The following is a 22,564-nucleotide window of genomic DNA, read 5'->3' as shown; positions in this document are numbered from 1 at the left end:
TTGAGCAAGGAGGTGAAAGCGCGAGCCTCCACCGCGCGCCCGGTCACGTGGTGCCGCAGGGACCGCATGGCGGCGACCCGCGCGCCCCCGCGTCCCGGCCGGCCCGGCAGCCCGGGCGCGCGCTCCGACGGGGCGGGCGCATGCGCATGGGGGGGCGCCGCCTCTGCCCCGCGGCGAGGGTGTCTATGGAGAGGCGGCGGCCGCGCCTGCTGAGGCGGAGGCTGAGGCGGTGGCGATGGCGCCCTTCCCCGAAGAAGTGGACGTCTTCACCGCCCCACACTGGCGGATGAAGCAGCTGGTGGGGCTCTACTGCGACAAGGTAACGGTGTGCGGGGCCTCTGGCTCTGGGCGGCGCGGGCGGAGGGGAGGAGCGGGCCGGATCCCTGGGCGGCCGGGCCTGCGCGGCGCCCTCAGCCCCCGGGGGCCGCGCCTGGCGAATTGCAGCCTGCGCAGGTGTCAGCGTCGTGCTCGCTGCCCCGCACCTTCCGCTGGGGGCCCACGCCCCGCACGGCTGGCGGCCTCGGATGTGCCCTCGGAGCTCGTGGCGCGGCCCCTTCCCGGCCGAGGGCCTGGCCACCCGCCGCCCTCGGGGCGGGCTCCCCGCGGCCGCGCCAGGCCTCCCGCCCCTGCCCCCTGAGGGAGGGGGCCCGTGCGCCCCTACCGACCTCTGGGGACCCCGGGCCGGCCACCTGCGTTGGCTTCCTCTCCCCCTGGCGCAGGCTGTTTCTGTAGTTGTTCGCCACCTCCCCCATCAGTACTGCCCCCCGCTCTACCCCCGGCCTGTGTTGGGCCTCCCCGATTCTCCTTAGGAACATCCATCCATTCTTCTTCTGAACCTCTGGCCCGCTTTCTGGCTCAACGAACACCTTCTCCCAACTCCTCCCTGCTCATTTTACGCCCCAGCTTTTCTCTGGTTTGATTTGGGTGAAAACTCAGGTTTCGTGGCTTACGAACCAGAGAACCTTCACTCTTCTTTTGTGATCATCTTTTTCCTTGCAACTTTTATAGTCCGGAGCGTTTACTAGATGTCGATTTTGTTATAAGACAGCTATTCTCTGTTGGAATTCTTTACGTGGGCTCGAATAAAAGGGCTTCGGAACAAGTTGATTTAACTGCGAGAACCTTTTTGCACTCTTAACTGGTGCAGCATAAGCTGAAAAAGCACTTTTGTGGAGATAGTTCAGGGCTGTTTGCTAATGCTTTTTTGAGTCCACATTTTTGTCAAAAATTTATGTTGGGGAGAGTCCACATACGGATATTCTGAGAACTTCAGGCAATCCTGCTTCATGTAGAAATGAACCAAACAAAAAGCATTTAAAGACCTATTGCTTAAGCATGGAAATCAACTTTGATGAACTTTCAGAAATTACATAGCACTAAGCAGAACCGCTGTTGCGAGAAAAGAGGTGTTCTTATAGCCCATGAGGTGGTTGGAGGATGCCTCGTGTTCAGTGCCAGGCCACACTTAAAAAGCACCCACAACCATCTTTTCCCTTCCTCCATTTTGAAAATTAAAAATACCCGATTCAGATACAGGTTTAAATACCACGGCAGTCTAGGACAGTGGTTCTCAACATTGTTTGCTCAGTAGAATCACCCTAAAGCTGTTCTCAAGTCACTAAAATCAGCATCTCTGAGGCTGGGACCCAGGCATCAAGTATAATTTAAAGCTCTCCAGGTGAGACCAGTGTGAAGCCAAGGGTGAGAACACTTATCCAGGAGAAACATAATGAATGGGTAAGCCGTTAGTTAAGCTGTGTAACTATGGAATTAAAAAAAAAAAATTATTTAATTTATTTAGTTTTGGCTGCATTGGGTCTTTTTGCTGCACGCGGGCTTTCTCTGGTTGCTGTAAGCGGGAGCTACTCTTTGTTGCGGTGGCCAGGCTTCTCATTGCGGTGGCTTCTCTTGTCACGGAGCGTGGGCTCTAGGCGTGCGGGCTTCAGTAGTTGTAGCACACGGGCTCAGTAGTTGTGGCTTGCGGTCTCTAGAGTGCAGGCTCAGTAGTTGTGGTGCATGGACCCAGCTGCTCCGCGACATGTGGGATCCTCCCTGACCAGGGCTCGAACCTGTGTACCCCTCATTGGTGGGCAGATTCCTAACCACTGTGCCACCAGGGAAGTCCTAGATTTTTGAGTTAGCTTACTGTAGTGTTTTTACCTGCTCTGGCTTTTGAACTTAGTTATTCTGACAGCATCCTTTAATTGCAGGAAAGAAAAAACTGGGGAGGTTTTTTTACTTTCTCAAAACCAAAAAGGGAAAGTTAATGAGGAGTAATAGAATTTGAGGTCTTCTCTCTAGACTGGGGAGAGGTAGTCCAGGACCACCTGAAATTGTTATGGAAATTTTGGTACATGTGTACATTTTTCTAGGAGGTTTGTGGCTTTCATCATGTTTCCAAATGATTGTGACCCTCCTAAAATGGTTAAGAATCACAGCTTTATCTAGCTACGTGCTAGACTAACCAGCGTATTTAAAAAATTGAAGTCAGTCACTAATGTTGTGTGTCATTACCTGGTGATTGAGAACGTTAGAACAAATTTTGAAAATACAGTGCCCTTTTTAAAAACAATATTTGAGTCAAATAAGATTCTTTTTGTTAGTTAAATGTCCCCTTTTGAAATAACTAGGAAAGCATTTTCAATTTGACATAGCAGAAGTTAAAATTTTTATCACTAATTTTGAGTTAATTAGATGTAGTTAATGAGATTGTTGTATAAATTCATCAGGAAGATTAAAAATTCCAATTTTCTGAACTGTGGATCAGAGATCAAGGTGATTTAGGGAAAAAAAAAAACTGCATAGGAATTATACATCCGGATTTCTTCTTGATACTGATAGTTAATTGGAATCTCTCCTAGGATTCCCTTTGGGAGCTAAAGGGGAAAAACGTATTTATAATGGCTAAATTGTCCTAAAGGAGTATATGTTTTTATTCATTAGGCATCTCAACTTTTTAAAAAAATTATTTTATTTTATTTATTTTTGGCTGCGTTGGGTCTTCATTGCTGCACGCGGGCTTTCTCTAGTTGCCGCGAGCAGGGGCTACTCTTCGTTGTGGTGCGCAGGCTTCTCATTGCAGTGGCTTCTCTCGTTGCGGAGCACGGGCTCTAGGCATGTGGGCTTCAATAGTTGTGGTACGTGGGCTCAGTAGTTGTGGTTCGTGGGCTCTAGAGCGCAGGCTTAGTAGTTGTGGTGCATGGGCTAAGTTGCTCCACGGCATGTGGGATTTTCCTGGACCAGGGCTCGAACCCGTGTCCCCTGCATTAGCAGGCAGATTCTCAACTGCTGCGCCACCAGGGAAGCCCATGAAGTTGTGGGCCATTTTAAATATTGCTGTATTATATCTAATTTAATACCTCGCTCATGGGTTTCCTTTTACATTTATAAAAGGTTTTATGGAAAGATTTTTCACTGCTGTTATCCAGACAGCAGTCCTTTTGGGTACGTAAAGGCAGAGATATTTCTGTTTTATAGCTGGGGATTTGTAGAGCTAGATTAGTTAGACCGAGTTTACATAAGCAGTTAGTGATAGATCCAGATGGAAACCCAAGTCAGGATCATGATTCCTAGTTTAATTTTCTTCATATAAAACCAGAGTAGTTTCTGAAAAAATTTTCTGGTGACAGTCTATTATGAAATCTTTCTGCTAATTCACTGACCTTCCAAATTAGGATGATTTTAGGCAATATTTACATTGGATCACATCCTTTTTTCCAGTTTATTCCAATTCCTCAGTTTTTCCTCTAATCCTCAAAACTTGACAACATTAATTCTGCCAGTGAGCATGGAGTTTCTACTGTCACTTGGCCCTGTAGTAGCTTGTATTGGCCATGTGAGATGTAGTTCCTATTCTTTAGGAGATTACAGTCTAACATTTGTGCTAGGATGGAAATCCAAATGCCCGATAGTGGGAGCAAAGGGAGGTATTTGATCAGCTCTACATTAAAGTGTCGGGAGTGGGCTTATAGTCTCTTTGAACTGATTTCTGAGAACAAGGTAGGTGATGGTTGTAAAGATGTGCATAGTACAGAGCTTTCCAGACTTTACAATAAACCAGCTGTAAAAAATTCAAGTAATGGAGGCTTTATGGAGTGCCCAAGTTTTTCAGGTAAGGATATTACCTGAAGGGCCATCTACTTTATCATTTTATAAAGATAGGACATTTAGTGAGCAAAGCCATAGGGAGAAAATAAGCTCAGAATAATTCGAATAGATTATTTTTTAAAAATTGAATGAGTATAGCTTTATGAAGAATTCATTTAGTTTTCCTCGATTTTCTGTTTCTCTGCATATCTGTAAAACCTGTTATTGACTGACATTGGGTTATTGGAGAGAATACGTTTTGAATTGAGAGCTAAGGAGAGGAAGGAAAAGGGAATTTAATGAGTTCTTACTACATGCTTACTTACTTTTAATCCTCACAAGAGCCCTGTGAGACAAGTATTATCCCTTATTTAAAGATGAGGAAACAGACTTAGTGGTTAAGTAATTTACCCAACTCACTCAACTAGTAATTAGGGGAGCCCGAATTTTTAACGTTTAGAATTTGTTTCCTTTCTGAAGCCCATGTTTTTGCATTACCTTACTGGTTCTGCTATTATACTACTAGCTATATGATTTTTGCTGCTCCGCAGCATGTGGGATCTTCCCGGACCAGGGCACGAACCCGTGTCCCCTGCATCGGCAGGCGGACTCTCAACCACTGCGCCACCAGGGAAGCCCTAGTTATATGATTTTATGCAGAACGTTTCACCTGTGGATCATAGGTTTTTCTATCTGTAAGTTAGTTTGAGCAGATAGTTATTAAGGTTTCTTCACTGAGTGTAAATCTCCCTCGCTTAAATGAAAGCACTGTCTGGCCAAGGAGAGAAAAAGTAAAAACTTATTTGGGGTAATAGTATTTGAGTTTTTGTTATGCTGTTTTTGATATCTGCTTCTGAACTTAATATCTAGTCTTTAAGTGACACACAACTTCAAATCAGTTTGAAGCCAGGCTGTAAGTATGATTTTAAGTTGTAGAATGTCTGAGGCAGAAAATCAGTTTTTTAAAAATTGTTTACATGATACTCTTTTTTTCTTTTTTTATAATTTTATTTATTTATTTTTGGCTGCGTTGGGTCTTCATTGCTGCGTGCGGGCTTTCTCTAGTTGAGGCAAGTGGTGGCTTCTCTTGTTGCGGAGCAAGGGCTGTAGAGCGCAGGCTCACTAGTTGTAGTGCACAGGCTCAGTTGCTCCACTGCATGTGGGATCTTCCTGGACCAGAGCTCGAACTGGTGTCCCCTGCATTGGCAGGTGGATTCCTAACCACTGTGCCACCAGGGAAGTCCCAAAAAGTCAGTTATAAATTCTTTTAAAATATGGGAGATACCATGTTACTGATTGTTACTATTTGTTGATTATGTGTATCCTGTTCTATGTAGGTTCCTTGTTGAATCTGCTAGGCATCAGACGATACACACTTATAGGTCACTTACGAACTTTTATAATCCTACTGTAGAACAGTGTTTTTCAAAGTGTGTTCTGTGACCCATTAGTGGGTCATGGAATCGATTTTGTGGGTCAGAAATAGCATTAAAAAAATGAGGGGACTTCCCTGGTGGTCCAGTGGTTAAGACACGGGCTTTCACTGCCGTGGACCTGGGTTCAATCCCTGGTCAGGGAACTAAGATCCCACAAGCTGCGTGGTGCAGCAAAAAAAAAAAAAAAAGTGAAAAAGTAAATGATAGAGTACATCACAGATTAGGGAGGGAAATATTGTTTCCTGAAATTTGTTTGAAGTGTTTGTGATGTGTCTGTCTGGATCGTGCTGTATTTCATACTAAAGGTCATGGTTAAACATGTTTGAAAAAACACTTCTTCGGGGCAGCATTTCTCAACTGCAACACTGTTGACATTTTGGGCCAGACGGTTCTTTGTTGTAGGGGCTGCTGTCCCGGGCGTTGTAGAATGTTTAGTCCATCCCTGCCATTTACCTGCTAAGATGGCAGTAGTGCTTCTGCAGTCTCTAAACCTTGTCCATTAGTTCCTGGGGGGCAAAATCGAACCCCTGGAGAGAACTAATATTTTAGAGCAAGCATTCTTTCTGACAGTTTACTCTGAAGAGATAGCTTTATGATTAGGACTAACATTGCATCTTGTGGAAGGTAAGTAGGTTTTATAGTCATAGAGACTTGACCTCTGTTTTGTTGTCTACCAGTTGTATGGTTTTGGGTAAGTTATTTTCTCTGAGCTTCAGGGTTTTCACCTATAAAATGGGAATTATAACATCTACTTCCTAGGATTGTTGTTAAGGATTAAATAATATCTAAAAATATTTAGTATAGTACCTAGCACGCTGTAGGCCTCAGTATGTCCCAGATATTATTAGGGTCTAGGTTTTTTTTTTTTCTTAATCAAGTCTCTATGATTGAATAACTTTCTAGAGGTAAACAATTTAAAAAAATGATTCATATACACAAATTTTTTAAAAGTTAAACTGTATATGCTCAGGTTATTCTTTTCACTGCTAAATTTACTGACTTTAGGTACCAGATTAAAAACAGTTGCTCTTTTCAAGTGGAGAAAAACTGACTTGGGTAGGATAAGGACTTCTAATGATAGTTTTGTTTGGGTTAAATATAGGAATAACAGAAAAACCTAAGTAGGCTTATATATGTTATATTCTGTGTTCTTTAAATATATTAACTTATTAAATCATCACAAGAACCCTATTAGGTAGTTAATATTATTAGCCTTATTTTACAGATGAAGAAATTGAGTGAGGTACGTAGCAACTTAGTGACTTGATGACAGAGATGGATTCACACCTAAGCAGTATGGCTCCAGAGTCAGCACTTTTAACCACTCTGCGGGATTAACTCTATGCATAATGGAGAGTCCTTTTGTCTAATTTGGTTCTCAGTCTGTAGCATGAACCTGGTCTTTACCTTAGCTTGTTATTAAATCCAAAGGATTTTCTAATAGTCCAGTGAGACTATATGCAAAATTTCCTGGATGTCTTTTACGATGTTATTTTGCATAACTCACATGAGGACATTATTTAGTTTTTGCCATCCTTTTTGTTTTTAAAAAATTTTATAGCCATTATTAATGCTTAATTTACCTCTTATTTCTACTGACTTAGTTTTAGTTTTTTTTTAATATAATGGCACATGATAGTATTTGCTGAGATTAGCCACTAGTGGATTTTGTTGTGATTTTGTGTGGCATTTCTTAGGATAAAATCTACAACCTTGGTTTAACCAAATCCATCCTGTCTGTTATTTTTGTATGGCTCAGGAGCTAAGAATGGTTTTTACATTTTTAAGTAGTTGGAAAAAGTAAAAAGAATAATATTTTTTGACATGTGAAGGTTACATAAAATTTAAATTTTAGTGTCTATAAATAAAATTTATTGGAATACGGCCACAGTCATTCATATGACTACTTTTGTGCTACAACAACTGAATTAAATAGTTGTTACAGACAGTATACCTCACAAAACTTAATATATCTGACCCTTTACAGGAAAAGTTGCTAACCCCTGTTGTATTGGGTTGACCAAAAAAATTTGTTTGGGTTTTTCCATAACATCTTACAGAAAAACCGGAACAAACTTTTTGGCCAAACCATAAATAATTTATTTATTGTGGTTACTGTTTGTTGTCTTATTTCACTAGATTGTAAACTCTGTAGAGGCAGAGATGTCTGTTTTGTTCACTGAGGTATCCCAAGTACCAGAAACAGTGCCTGGTTTATAATAACTGCTCATTAAATATTTGAATAGGGTAAAAAAAATCCCATGAATTTATAAAAATGAATGATTAATTTTCAAAGTAATGCTAGCTAATATTTATTTAGCACCAGTTCATTTAAATCTCACAGCAACCATATGAAGTACAGGCGGTTTTATTATTCCCATTTAACACCAAGAAGAAACTAAGACATTGAAGGAGAAAAGTAGCTTACCCAGGGTTACACAGCTAAATAAATGGTAGGACTGGAGCCTACTAGAGAATCTGTCTCTAGGTCTGGTTTTCTGTAAATGACTCTTATACCCAATCCACCTGCCTTTTACAGTAGATCATTGGTTAAATTATATAGTGGAATAGTCTTGCTTTAGGAGTTTGTTGTCTTTTCTGATGCCTTGTCATGAGCTGACTGTTCCTGCCCAGAATAGGCAATTAAGACACCTTAGACTCTTCTCCATTTTAGGAATACTAGATCAGACTTTACAGAACAAGTCTAGGAAGTATGGTGTTTGTAGCTTCTTTTTCTCCATTTACTGTCTGTTGTTTTTAACCTAATCAGATTTTCCCTCTTAAAATGAATTTTGAAACTGGTATTGACATAATAGAAGATAGATTTAATATGACAGTGGAGGTAATAGGAGGTTTGAATATTACTTCGAACTTCATCTTGAATCGAGTTTTTTGATAATGTATATGCTTTGAACATGAGAATGTAACTTGACATTAAATGTAAAAAAATAAAATTATATCAGAAAAGTCATTTTCTCTTGTTGAATAGTAGAATTAAAGAAAATGACAGTGTATATATTTCTTTATATTTTCATTGATTTTTATCTTTCCTTCAAGCGCATTTACTTTCTCATGCCCCGATGTACAAGTTTTTCACATTGTACTATTGCAGTGCTTCCACTCTAGGAAGTACATGATTCTTGTATAAACTGCTAAGTGTCCCCCCCCCCAAAAAAAAAAATTCTTCTAAAATTATCTGATAATGTTCTAATAGCTCAGTCAGTGTTTTCTGAACAGATCAGACTCATCTTGATATTAAAGTTTAAACAAATTATAATAGAAAGTTTTTGAATTTTTTACATTGTAAAAGTAGTATAATAGCATAAAGAACATTTGAACAAAGAAAAAAGTTCATCACGTTATCCTAACAGCTCTTTTAATGTTATATGTAACTTTATGGAGTATCTGTATTTAGTATGTGCACAGAGTAATGGAATTTTAGGTTTCGAGGGAGTCTGGTTTAATCTCTTTTATTTAAAGAAACTGTGTTTTGTTGGTGCGTACATCCTTCCCTTCAGAATTCAAACCAACATCTTCCTGGCCTGGGGCACTTTTTATTATACCATTATAACTTGTTTTTTATGAATTTCCTTTCCTACTTTAACAAAATATAAGGGAGGTATTTTGATATGTACAAAACTAAATAGGAATGCATTTGAGTATTTCCTATTGGTGCATATTTGCATGTATTTATTATGCCTTTCTTTTTAAATTTTTATTCAGCTTTCTAAAACCAACTTTTCCAACAACAATGATTTCCGTGCTCTTCTGCAGTCTCTGTATGCTACTTTTAAGGAGTTCAAAATGCATGAGCAGATTGAAAACGAATACATTATTGGTTTGCTTCAGCAACGCAGCCAGACCATTTATAATGTGCATTCTGACAATAAACTCTCTGAGATGCTTAGCCTCTTTGAAAAGGGTCTGAAGAATGTTAAGGTGAGTTGCAAAAATGGATATTTATCACAGCTTGTACCATCTTCTGATATGTCATTGGCAAAACTTGTTAGCATTTTATAGTAAATGATGTTACTATAGTATAGTAAATGTATGTTAAAGAAAAAAAATTACTCTGACACTTGTTAAAGATGGTAAGGAAGACTTTATTCAAGGGATTACTGCAATGGGGTTTTGCAGTAGGGGAGAGAGATTGGGTTGAATTCTTATAGCCAGGGAGCAGGGGTGAGGGTCAGGAAAATTACTAAGAGGATACATCAAGGCTGGGAGATTCTTGCTAGACTGACTCTTGCTTCCTTTTGCTGAAGGCATACCAAGGTGACAAGATATTGAGGGTGGATAGATATTGAGGGTTATCAAATGCCAAGGGTGGTAGTGGTGGGGTTGATAGATTGATTCAGGATGATTTTGGTAAAACTGGACTAAGTGGGCCAAGGACAGAGCTCAAGGTCAGGGCCTGTCTGAGAAGACTCAGTGGATCCTGACTCAGGTTTGATGAGAATCTTTATCAGTTACCTCTTTGTTACTATATGTAAAATTCTATCATGAATGCTGCTCTCCAAATCTTAAAGGTGTTTTTGTAAGTTGAAATTTCAATTACTGTAAAAATTTTACTTTCTGATAACATTTGCTGAACTCTTAAAAGAAATCTGTAGTAAACACAGTTATTGGTGACTAAAGGTAGAATTGTTACTTAGAATGAACAGGGCCATAGGGGTGGTTACAAAGAATAATTTTTAATTGTATGATGTAAAATTAAAGATATTTTTGGGTGTAGTTTAGGATAATGGTGTAGAGAAATTTCCCTATTAATTATGTTTATGTATTATAGGAAATTTGGTCTTCATTTGTCCCCCTTTTGGCTTGGTGAAACATAGACTTAAGTTGTAACTCTGTCAAACCACCATGCACCTTTCATTGATAGATTTGTGTTCTAGAATGTTCTTAAGCAGGGAAGAGGATGGATTGAAGGGGAAAAAAAGACTCAAGCAGGAAGATTGTTATAAAAAATTATTGTAATAGTCTCTAGAAGAATACACAGTAGCTATTTGGTGGGGAGGTAGGAGATTGGGTAGGGATAGGGTACTGGGAGGGAAGATGGTATAGGAAGATTTATTTTTTTATTGAATACTCCTTTGTACTGTTTGAATTTTATATCATGTTCATGTATTACCTATTCAATAAAATGATTAAGATCAGAACTGAAGTAGTGACTAGTGGAGACAGAAGAGAAGGGACAGACTTGAGAGTAATGTAGGACATAAAATTGATAGAAGGTAGTGCTTGCATATACAGGAAGGAGGAAAGGAGAAAGAGAAAGGAAATAAGAGTGAGAATTGACCTTGACTTTCTAGGGAATATAGAAGAGGCTAAAAAGATCCATTATGGGCAGGTTGGGTTTGAACTGCTTGTGCAGTTCAGGTGGGCATTTATAAGTAGGAGACGGCATTAGTTGGGCTTCAAGGTTGGAAGGGTAATTTGGTTTGGAAAAGCAAATTTGATAATTATCAGCATGTAAGTAGAAATGGAAGCCACTTGGGCATGCCTAAGGAAAATGTGTAACATCCTAAGAGAATAGGACATTGGATAGACTATTGGGAAGCAGTTTAATAAATTAGTTCAAAAAGGAGGAGACTAGAGAGGACTCAGCAGGGTTAAGATATTCCCACATTTTAAAAGTTTCATTATTTTGTGAATTTTCCACATGTACTAAGTTGAGAGGGCTGATGCAGAAGTGATGGATAAGTTACAGGGAGATGTGACCATAGTTCATATGGAAGAACTTTTTAGCTGTTGTGTGGAGTTAGAATGATTTACCTCAAGGTACAGTGAGCTCCTTGCCTTTAGAAGTGTATATGGTCTTCTTCAGGGTAATGTAACAGGTATTCTGAATTGTTTAGTAGAGGATACACTAGATGACCTTAAAGGGATTCTGTAATGATATAGTCCAATAGGCGCTTGTGAACTGCCCAGAGGTATAGTATTAGGAAAACGGACACATTGAAATTGTATAAATGTATGCATTAGAAATCAGTAGAAGTTTTGAGCAAATACTTGCTATTTTTAGACTTTTTATGACATTTTTATTTATTTATTTATTTTTTGCGGTACGCGGGCCTCTCACTGTTGTGGCCTCTCCTGTTGCGGAGCACAGGCTCCAGACGCGCAGGCCCCGTGGCCATGGCTCACGGGCCCAGCCGCTCCGCGGCATGTGGGATCTTCCCGGACCGGGGCACGAACCCACGTCCCCTGCATCGGCAGGCGGACTCCCAACCACTGCGCCACCAGAGAAACCCTGTGACATTTTTAAAAGGAAGTATGAGATCACATTACTAAAGGAATGCAAGGTTCTTTTAAGAGATGTTTTGAGGCCATCTTTTATACTTAGAAAAGTACAGAAACCATTTTGCTATTTGTTAGTCTAATTTTTTACCCTGACGTTTCAAGTTACATTTCACACTGACTTTCTAGGATCAGATACAGTATAAATTATGAAGCGAAATTTTTATAGAATACAGTTTTTTTGTTTGTTTCTAGAATGAATATGAGCAATTAAATTATGCAAAACAGCTGAAAGAGAGACTGGAGGCTTTTACAAGAGATTTTCTTCCTCACATGAAAGAGGAAGAGGAGGTGAGCATAATTTTTCCTCTTCGTGATTTTACTTTATAAAATTGGAGAAATGTTATTTTTCCTTTGAGTCTTCAAAATAATACATAGGAAGTTGAACCTCTAGATCATTTTAGAAAATGAAGAAAAACCCAAGGGAAAAAAGCATTAATTTTGTTTCCTTAGAGTTTGTTGCTTTTCATTGACTGAGTGATTGATTTAATTCATTTACTCAAAAAATATTTATTCTCTTATTATGTGGATGGCACTGTATTGAATGTTAACTTTTTATGCTACCCTAATGTCTTTTCTGAACCTTTAGAAGATCCTTTAAACTTTTTAATGTTTTCTGTATTTCCATTTTAAGTTTAAAGAATTTTTAGTGTTCTTTTTTTAGTCGTGGATTTTAGTAATTAAACGGTGGTGTTAAACTTATCAGTCTTATACCTAGTGCACATGTATTAGGATATCCCTGAATGGATGAGCAAAACATTTTCTCATTCTCTTCTTTCTCTAAAGTGGGATGAGTATCAGGATAAGGAATAGGGAAAATATTTTATGAGGAACTAGATTCTTGTTCAGCTGTAAATCAGTTATTATAGTGATTCTCACTATAAAAAGGCTTCACCTTATAATCAGATGGCCATTTAAAAAAAATCTACTTTTAAGCCCTTTCCAGACCAGTTAAATCAGGTGGGAGATAGATATTGACATGGATATATTTTAAAGGTTCCCCAAGTCATTGTAATATGCAAATATGCAACCAGCATTGAAACCACTGAGTTACTAGAGCAGTGTTTCTTAACCTGTGATGCACATCAAAATTATCTGTGGAACAAAAAAAAAATCCCTTGGCTCCACCTCTAAAGATTCTAATTCTGTCAGTTGGAGGTTGGGACTAAGCAACTGTTTCAAAGAAGAAATCTCCTAGATAATATTGAATAGTTGAAGGTATCAGTAGAGCTCTGACTTTTATGGTTGGCGGTACACGGGGTACGGTTCTCATATGATTTAGAGGCCCTGTTTGGTTAGAGGTCAGTTGTTATAGTAGCAGAAAGCAGTTACCTGACCTAAATGTCTCACCATAGGAGAGTGATTTAGAGTGTATGATAAGCTCTGTACAGGAGGACCTTCTGGTTTGGATGCTTTTAAATTGTTTCGAGATTGAGTGGAGAAGCCATAGAAAGAAGGATCTTGGTGGTGGTATTCTTTGCAATTTTTGGGTAAACTAACTTGGTGGTAACAACTAAATTTTTATGTTTTCCAAATATGTGGTCATAATACTACACTTGAGCCATTAATACTTTAAAAGATGTGGAGTAAAACAAAACTAATTAAGCATGTTTCCTTATGAGTATTTTGTTTAACTTAGGTTTTTCAGCCCATGTTAATGGAATATTTTACCTATGAAGAGCTTAAGGATATTAAAAAGAAAGTGATTGCACAACACTGCTCTCAGAAGGATACTGCAGAACTCCTTAGAGGTCTTAGCCTATGGAATCAAGCTGAGGAGCGGCAGAAGTTTTTTAAATATTCTGTGGATGAAAAGTCAGATAAAGGTGAGAGTCATATGCTTAGATAGCTAGCTAGCGATTTATTCATTCCAAGGCCATTTACTTCTTGTTGATATGACCTTTATATTTTGTTCGAAGAATAATTTAGGCCATTTGTTTTCAAGTATAGTAAATTTAATTGAGGACAGTAGTTTCTATCTTAGAATTTAGTATTGTCTGTGATAATATAACAGCTCATATACTTGGGCCATGTGCAGTATAGTGTTTCTTGAAGGAGTTTATATATATAATAATAACTTTGATTAGTGAGAATAACTATCAATATTATTTATATATAAATATATAATGATAATTTAATAATAATATTTTATTATTAATAATTATTATTTTGGCCAAGCAAAATTATTGAAAACTACCATATACAGAGCACTTTTGCAGTGTCATCCAATTTTCTGAGCTCCACTGACCATAGTGGCTGTTTTTATCCTTCCTTGTTTTTTTCTTTTTTTTTAAGAATCAGTTTTCAAAATCATTTAATGCTTATAGTTTTATCTCTACCCTTTCTCATTCTCTTGGCTTATATCCAGGAATACACAGGGGAGTGAGTATGAGAGGCATAGTTTTTCTATGTATAGTCACTTTGAGAAAACAAATGACAAATGTAAATAAAATATCTCTGCTTTTTTTATTCATAGACTGCTTCCTCATCTTTATTCTTTCTTTTGTTTGATAGCTTTGCCTTTTTTTTTTTTTTTTTTTTTTTTGCGGTACGCGGGCCTCTCACTGTTGTGGCCTCTTCCGTTGCGGAGCACAGGCTCCGGACGCTCAGGCTCAGTGGCCATGGCTCACGGGCCCAGCCGCTCCGCAGCATGTGGGATCTTCCCAGACCGGGGCACGAACCCGTGTCCCCTGCATCGGCAGGCGGACTCTCAACCACTGCGCCACCAAGGAAGCCCCAGCTTTGCCTTTTAAAATATCGTTAAATAAAATTATTGGCATCCTGAGGCTAGTAAAAATTCCTTTGCTTTTGCTAGATGAGAAATAGCAATGACATTCCTGTTAAAATTGTTTGAAAGTGTTTGAAATTGGTCCTTTTTTCTTATTTTTATTTAATAAAGTAGGTGAGATGCATGTTGGAACAAAATTGTTTTTATAGGTTAAGCTATAATTAAACCCGTAAAGCTTGTGTGCTTCACTCTGAAATGCAGCTTGTGCTTTAGACATCAAGTCAGGACCTGTTGTATCTGGTTTAATTTTAATTATAACATGGGACTTAAAAGCGTCACACTTATTATATTGAATTTTCCCACTCCTTCAAAGTAAATTATAGCTGTATTATGTTTAAAATATCTGCCATTTGTAAAGGGTTAGGTTAAAGTAATTGGATCATAGCATTTCTATATTTAAGTTGCTTTGTGAAGACAAATATATAAGGTACTCAGATTCTTCTTAGTACATTAATGATGAAACTTTTATATTTTATATTCTTTACTGTACACCTCATTTGCAGTTTTCCTTTGTAAAGTTGCTACTGAAATAACCCATTATAGGAAATTGGATATCCAATGACTGTTTTCTATAATAGCTGCTGACAAAAGATTCCTGATAAATGTATACCAACATTAGAAATATTTACATTATATTGTTTCAACTGGCTCATAAATAGGATAAGGTTGAGGCACATAAATGTTATAGAGGTCAGATTTCAGAGTTCTTACATGAAACGTGAAAATCAAAGAGGTAACACAAGGAAGATGCTGACAGGAGTTGTAATGCATGAATGGAAAACGTTGTGAGATTTGTGTGCATCATTAAAAATGCCCTGGATTCTCATTATTTGACCGACTCTACACTTGCTGACTTAAAGCTGTATAACCTGTTGGGTTCCTTTTTCAAATGATGCTTCTTACGCTACAAAGTGAGTATTGTTTTTTCTGCAACGCCTTTGTAAGAGGAAGTAAATCCTGTGTTCATTATTGTAGCTCCCACTGATGAAGTATGATTTGGACCACGATAGTTTAACCCTACATGTTCTTAACAAGTTTAACATCTCCATGTTACCTCTAATCCATGTTATTTCCTTTTCACATCTTGCAAGCAGGAAGGAGTGGACTTTAGGCACTGGATTTTATTTATAGAAATGTGATTGTAATTTCTTAACTGCATTTGCTCTTATAGCCTTTAATGTTAAAGGTTTTCTTTTTTATTTCAGAAGCGGAAGTGTCAGAACAATCCACAGGTATAACTCATCTTCCTCCTGAGGTAATGCTGTCAATTTTCAGTTATCTTAATCCTCAAGAATTATGTCGATGCAGTCAAGTAAGCACTAAATGGTCTCAGCTGGCAAAAACTGGATCACTTTGGAAACATCTTTACCCTGTTCATTGGGCCAGAGGTAGGTAAATGGGATGCTTAGTTTGTTTTAAAAATATTTCAATCTATTTTTTTGAGTATATACTCATAGACATTAATAAGTAAGGCCAGGGAGGGAAACTCTGAAAGGTTGACTAAAAATAGGTTTCATAGTTAGATTATATGTCTTTGTATACATTTTTTAAAAGCTAACAATTCTGAAGTATTCATGAGTGAATTACATGATGTGTGCAATTTCCTTTCAAATAATTAGGAAAAAATAGTTGGGGATGGAACGAAAAATAATTGGCAAAATGTTGATAATTGTTTTTTCTTAATAAATTTATTTTATTTATTTTTGGCTGCGTTGGGTCTTCGTTGCTATTTGCGGGCTTTCTCTAGTTGTGGCAAACGGGCTACTCTTCATTGTGGTGCATGGGCTTCTCATTGCAGTGGCTTCTGTTGTGGAGCACGGGCTCTAGGCGCACGGGCTTCAGTAGTTGTGGCTTGTGGGCTCTAGAGTGCAGGCTCAGTAGTTGTGGCACACGGGCTTAGTTGCTCTGCAGCATGTGGGATCTTCCCAGACCAGGGCTTGAACCTGTGTCCCCTGCATTGGCAGGCAGATTCTTAACCACTGTGCCACCAGGGAAGCCCCGATAATAGTGAAGATAGGTGATGAGTACATAGGGGTTCATTATGCTACTTGTTTAATGCTGCTTATTCCTACTTTTGACTATATTTGTAATTTTCCATAAGAAAACATTAAAAATAAAATTAATAGGTTGTCAGAAGAGCTTTAAATAATTAGATGAGTATTTTAAAAATATAAAATAAATTCTATAAAATTTAAAGATGAGGTACTGTTATGTTTCCCTTTTGATAGTAGCTCAAGATAACTGAATGTATTTTTGTCTTTAGCATATTTTTTTGTGATTAGTAATGCCTCATTCTATAAATTACAATTTCATATTAGTTAATTTCATTGTGGTAAGTTAGTTTTACATGTGAACAGTTAAAGAAAATTTTGCTTTCCTGAGCATATAATGCAGTCATGGGATAAATACAACTAATATGGCATATGTTCTTCTGTCACTGAATTAAAACAGTTTTTCTAGGTGAGTACCTCAAATTTCACATTAATTTTTTTTAGTTTTTTATAATTTGTCACTTTGACATGGAAATATATATTTTTTACATAATTAAAGTGTGAGTCTGATTTAAAAATAGTTTTATTTTTTATATCAATATGTAGCACTTTTAAATAAGCTTTTGTTAGATATATAATATTTTTTTCATGAAGCTATTTGGAGTATTGGGTAGACGTGTATGATCCAAATGATTAGAATTATTATTTTTATGTGGAATAATTTTTCTTATTGTAGGATAATATATTAAATGAAAAGTCAGATAAGGCAAGTATGGATATATCACATACTTTTTTATTAGCTGTATTTTTTTGATTATGAAGAATTACTTATTAGGTAGTAATACATAATTAGGTACTGTTTGATATAAAGATGAAATATGATAATGCTATGCTAGATTCTGTGAAGTTAACCAGATATTAAATATGCTGCTTTTTTTTCTGTTTTTAATATGCTTAAACAAAAAGTTCCAATAAAAATGGTTGTAATTTAATTTATTTATGGTATTTGTTTCCTGTGATTCTTTTTTTTTTTTTTTTTTTCCTGTGATTCTTGATCACAATTGATTTGACCCCCTGCAGGGGATGTTTTGAAATGCCGGTGGAGGCATTTTTGTCCCATCTTGGAGTATTACACTGCCATCCAGGGGGTAGAGGCCAGGGTTACTGCTAAACACCCTGCAATGCACAGGGAAGCACTCCACAACAAAGAATTACCCAGCCCCGAATATCAATGGTGTTAAGGTTGAGGAGCCCTCACTTAGATGTAATGTTAGGAATTCAATAAATTAATTCTGCATTGTCTTGCACTTCACAATCATGTAATTTAATCGCAGCATATTCTCCAGGATCTTTAAATTTATGGTTTAGCTTTACCTTAATCTTTCCCTTTTTCTGTTCCCACCTACTTCTGAATTGCTAATTCACTACTGAGCAGAAAGTCTTGCTTCCTTTTGTTTATTAGCAATTGTCTTAATGGGGGTATTGCTGGAGCCAGTGTGAAGCCACAGTAGGGAAAAAGGTTAGGTTGTTTTCAGTGATTTCTGAAATTTCTTGTTAAGACTGTTGATAATTATTTTTCATAGTTTTTTGGTATGTCTGAAATTGAATTCTGTGCTTATTTAAATGTAATTTTTTAAACCACAATTGTTTCTAACAATAGGTGGCTCATTGTGTATGGCTCACATATTTTTTGTGTGCAGACATTTTTGTTATAGATAGGTTATTTTTTTGTAATGGTAGCCGATCTAATCTTATTTTGTTCCTTTTGTTTATTTGTTGAGTAGGTGACTGGTACAGTGGTCCTGCAACTGAACTTGATACTGAACCTGATGAGGAATGGGTGAAAAATAGAAAAGATGAAAGTCGTGCTTTTCAGGAGTGGGATGAAGATGCCGATATAGATGAATCTGGTAAGCTGTGTCTGGGATTAAAATTGTTACATGGTGCTTTAATAATTACTGTTACATTTAACAAGTACTTAGGTGCTAGGATTTATGTATTTTGTGTTTTCTAAAAAAACTGGTGTTTTTAAGCCTACTACTTTTTAAACTTTCACGGAATAGTAAGCGTATTTAAAATTCTGTTTAAAGTAATTTTTAAATGTGTATAGGCTTGTTTCCCATATGTTTTTTTAATAGATTTATTTATTTATTTGTTTGTTTGTTTGTTTTTATTTTTGGCTGCGTTGGGTCTTCGTTGCTGCCCGCGGGCTTTCTCTAGTTGCAGCGAGCGGGGGCTGCTCTTCGTTGCGGTGCACGGGCTTCTCACTGCGGTGGCCTCTCTTGTTGCGGAGCATGGGCTCTAGGTGCGCGGGCTTCAATAGTTGTGGTGCGTGGGCTCAGTAGTTGTGGCTCATGGGCTCTAGAGCTCAGGCTAAGTAGTTGTGGCACACGGGCTTAGTTGCTCCACGGCATGTGGGATCTTCCTGGACCAGGGCTCGAACCTGTGTCCCCTGCATTGGCAGGCGGATTCTTAACCACTGCACCACCAGGGAAGCCCTCCCATATGTTTTTATATTTATTTAAATGCTTTAAAAAAATCAGAAAATGATGGCTGTTTTCCTTATTGAAATAATATACATTCATTATAGTGCTATTCAGTTTACAGTGTGTTTTTAGGGCCACTTCATTTGATCAGCTCAGTAGTACATATTGAGTCGTCTGTGGCCCAGAGGAAGGAGCATAAAGCTGTTGAACCTGTTTATTAATTTGTACACAGTCATGCCACTTGCCTCACATGGTGGTTATAGAATTAAGAAGTAATATATATGAAAATTCTTTGTAAATGGTAAGGGATTATATGAGCTAGTGTAGCCATTCATTAAGCACCGTGGGAGAATTCAAGGGTGATGAAGACTATCCCTACCCTCAAAGAACTCACAAATGGGAGAATTTAGAATACATGATTCTTAATCAAGGTAACGTATTGGAAAATGCTGTAATAGAGGTGCAGAAAGGTGCTGTTTGGGAATATGGAGGAGAAAGACACAAATTCTACCTTAGATGTTACTTTAGATAATGATTATTAAAAGATGATGAAAATAGTAAAAAAAAAAAATTAATAAGATATTCTTCTGCTTCGTAAAACTGAACCTGTAGGAATTTTTTATTTATAAGTTGCCCACTTATAGTAAGCTGGTCTGGCAAAAGAACTAAACTTGTGGAAAGTAAGGAATATAAATACAAAGATTATTGTTTTAGCAGCAAGTTTAGTTTTTATGAAATGAAGGTGCAAAACACCTTGGTATAGTTTTAAATGTTTGGAAGGTGTCATATAAGGAGGAGGTCTATTCCAGTTAGACTTGGTGATTTGCTTATCCTGTGGCAGGCATTTTCTGGGCATGAGGTTAATAGTGAACAAAATGGAAAAAAAAAAATCCTTGGCTTTGTTTAGCTTAAAATTTGGAGGGGGAGGCAGACAGTAAAGACAGGCAAAATATATACTGTATTAGATAGTGTTAAGTGCTGTGGAGAATAATAAAGGAAAAGCGTGCCAGGAAGAGAGGAAAGAAGTTAGCATTTTCAATAGATTGAGTAGTTAAGGTCCCTTGAGAAATTTGAGCAAAGACCTCAAGGAGTTAAGTCTTTACTCAGATGTCACCTTAGGGAAGACTTGATTTATCCATTGTAAAAAATCAATTCATAATACCTGTGTTGAGTTTTAAAGGCTTTATCAAACTTATAATGTGTTTATCTCAGCACTTAAAGATAGACAAAGAGACGGCTGCTGTTGTTTTCTTTCATATTGAGAGGGAAAGGTTAAGGTTATAATGATGGAGCCTTTCTAAGGTAATATATCTGTTTAGCTGTTTAGTGTATCTAAGAGTAAACTTTGGATCTGTCATCTATGTTAGTGCTTTTTCAGCTTAGCTGTCTTTACTAGTCTTGTAGAGAAGTTATTATTCTTCATAGGATGTTTAGTTTTCTTTTTTTTAGGATTTCACAGTAAACAGTACACATTTAGATAGAGAGAGCCACAGAAACAAAAGAATCATTTGGAAATAAAATTGTAGTAGAATAAATAGGGTTCACTAAAAGTCACTTTTATCCCTGTATTTCACATATATGTCTAACTAAAGGAGGAATTTAGAATAATATCTGTAAACATGGGAACAGTCAAAAATTCAGAATTATTGTTTCTATTTATATTCCTTTTGTCAGCTACACTCAGTTTTGTTTTAAATGAGACTTCCTCAGCTTATCCTGTTAAACTGTTTTATGTTTGGAGACATTTGAGTTAGGTCTTCAGGTAAGCAAAAAAGCAATAGGATCCTGAGAAAGGGATAAAATTATTAGTTCATTCTTTTTGGTGTAGTGTGTTTTTTTTCTTATATCAAATTGGAGTTTGTAGGGTTTTTTTTTTTTTTTACTTGTTACAGTAGTGCATCCTGTTATACACATCTAAACTCTGTAGAAGTTATTAAGCAGAAAACAAAAGCCATAATCATTTTTAATTTCTTAAAAATTCTAAGGTACTTTTCTTTGCTTGATTCATTATGACCAGCCTAACTTAATTGTTTCAAATCTCTTCTAGCTCTGTGTCCCTTTTATTGATATTTATGTAAAATAATGAATGACACTTTTTATTATTTTTATTATGGTTCATTTTCCTCTTGATATCCTGTATTCTCTTGAAGAACTTATACTATTCTTCAAGTAGTCAAAGTTTTTTCCCAAATTTTTTTGGTGCCTGAAACTGGAGTTATTTTTATCTTCCCTCTGATAATTAGCTTGAGAAGAAAATTACCTTCAACCTTGAAGCATGTTAAAAAATTCTTCCTTTCATTCCCATTTAAACCTTTTTTCTTTTTCTTTTGTCTCTTTTTAGTTGATGTCAGACCTGTTAATATAAATATTAAGTCCTGGCGAATGAGAACTTGTCCATTTAATTTGCATATATAGGGGAGGTTAAAAGGAGAGCAAAAAGTATTTCATATTTAATGATTTGGTGATTCCTTGAGTAGCCTGATCATAATTAGTGTATCAAGTTCTTAGACTTTTGAATTCATTTTACAGAAGAGTCTGCAGAGGAATCGATTGCCATCAGCATTGCACAAATGGAAAAACGTTTACTCCATGGCTTAATTCATAATGTTCTACCGTATGTTGGTACTTCTGTAAAAACTTTAGTATTAGCGTACAGCTGTGCAGTTTCCAGCAAAATGGTATGTATAAATTAGCACTAGTTTGGGTATTAAGAAAAAGTAGCAATGATCTACATTTTGTTTGCTTATTCCTGAGTTTAATTAAAAAAAAATAACAGTTTACCCATGAGTGTACCTTCCCATGGGTAGGCATACACTGCTAATTTTCATCTTTTTTCATTTCAGTTCTCATAGTAATCTTTGTACATAGATATCATTGTCTTCACATTATAGAAAAGGAAACATAGACTGAGAGATTAAACAGTTTATTTAGTTTCACAGATGTTAAGTGATCAAGCCCAGTTTTATATGATTCTTTATAATGTGTAAGGCATGGTAAGACGGGCAGGTGAAATTAAATCACGGTTTTATAAAAGACTATCTTGTGATATCCTACATTAGAATCTCCTTGGGTATTCCTTAAGAATGTAAATTTCCTGGGTCTAATCTTAGAATTACTAAAACAGATTTTCTGGGATTTCATCACAATATATATTTGTAAGGCAGAATTGAAGTGATTTTTACATGCAGAAAAGTGTGAGAACCACTGGATATATTACTTACTAAAAGTTATATATTACTTAGTAAAAGTTATGTCTCTAACCTAACTAAATTCAGATCTTCACAGTGACTTTTTTTTCCCTCTTAGGTTAGGCAGATTTTAGAGCTTTGTCCTAACTTGGAGCATTTGGATCTTACCCAAACTGACATTTCAGACTCTGCATTTGACAGGTTAGTTATTTTTGAATATATAAATTTAATAATTTCTTAACTATGAATCAGTAGAACTGTTCTGTAGTTTTTCATTTACATAATTGCA

The 22,564-nt window shown here is 37.1% G+C and overlaps 1 protein-coding gene across 14 annotated transcripts in view; it reads left to right on the top strand.

Annotated features, from left to right (window-relative positions):
* Positions 1 to 220: 220 nt before the first annotated feature.
* Positions 221 to 22,564, top strand: part of FBXL5 (F-box and leucine rich repeat protein 5) — a gene marked incomplete at both ends in the record, with an annotated part of 48,988 nt that continues 26,644 nt past the window's right edge. For 3 of the 14 annotated variants that reach the window (XM_079715234.1, XM_079715241.1, XM_079715232.1), the window contains 8 exons: positions 236 to 319; positions 9,246 to 9,461; positions 12,018 to 12,113; positions 13,462 to 13,648; positions 15,816 to 15,998; positions 18,386 to 18,511; positions 21,617 to 21,765; positions 22,394 to 22,476. In XM_079715234.1, the coding sequence (XP_079571360.1) occupies positions 236 to 319; positions 9,246 to 9,461; positions 12,018 to 12,113; positions 13,462 to 13,648; positions 15,816 to 15,998; positions 18,386 to 18,511; positions 21,617 to 21,765; positions 22,394 to 22,476 (1,124 nt within the window). Of the gene's footprint in view, positions 320 to 9,245; positions 9,462 to 12,017; positions 12,114 to 13,461; positions 13,649 to 15,815; positions 15,999 to 18,382; positions 18,512 to 21,616; positions 21,766 to 22,393; positions 22,477 to 22,564 lie in introns of all 14 variants that reach the window. The other 11 variants (XM_079715231.1, XM_079715239.1, XM_079715233.1 and 8 more) reach the window with 10 other exon arrangements.

This window comes from Hyperoodon ampullatus (genome assembly GCF_949752795.1).
Source record: "Hyperoodon ampullatus genome assembly, chromosome: 1".
NCBI lineage: Eukaryota > Metazoa > Chordata > Mammalia > Artiodactyla > Ziphiidae > Hyperoodon > Hyperoodon ampullatus.
This window is presented reverse-complemented; position numbering and strand designations above follow the sequence as displayed.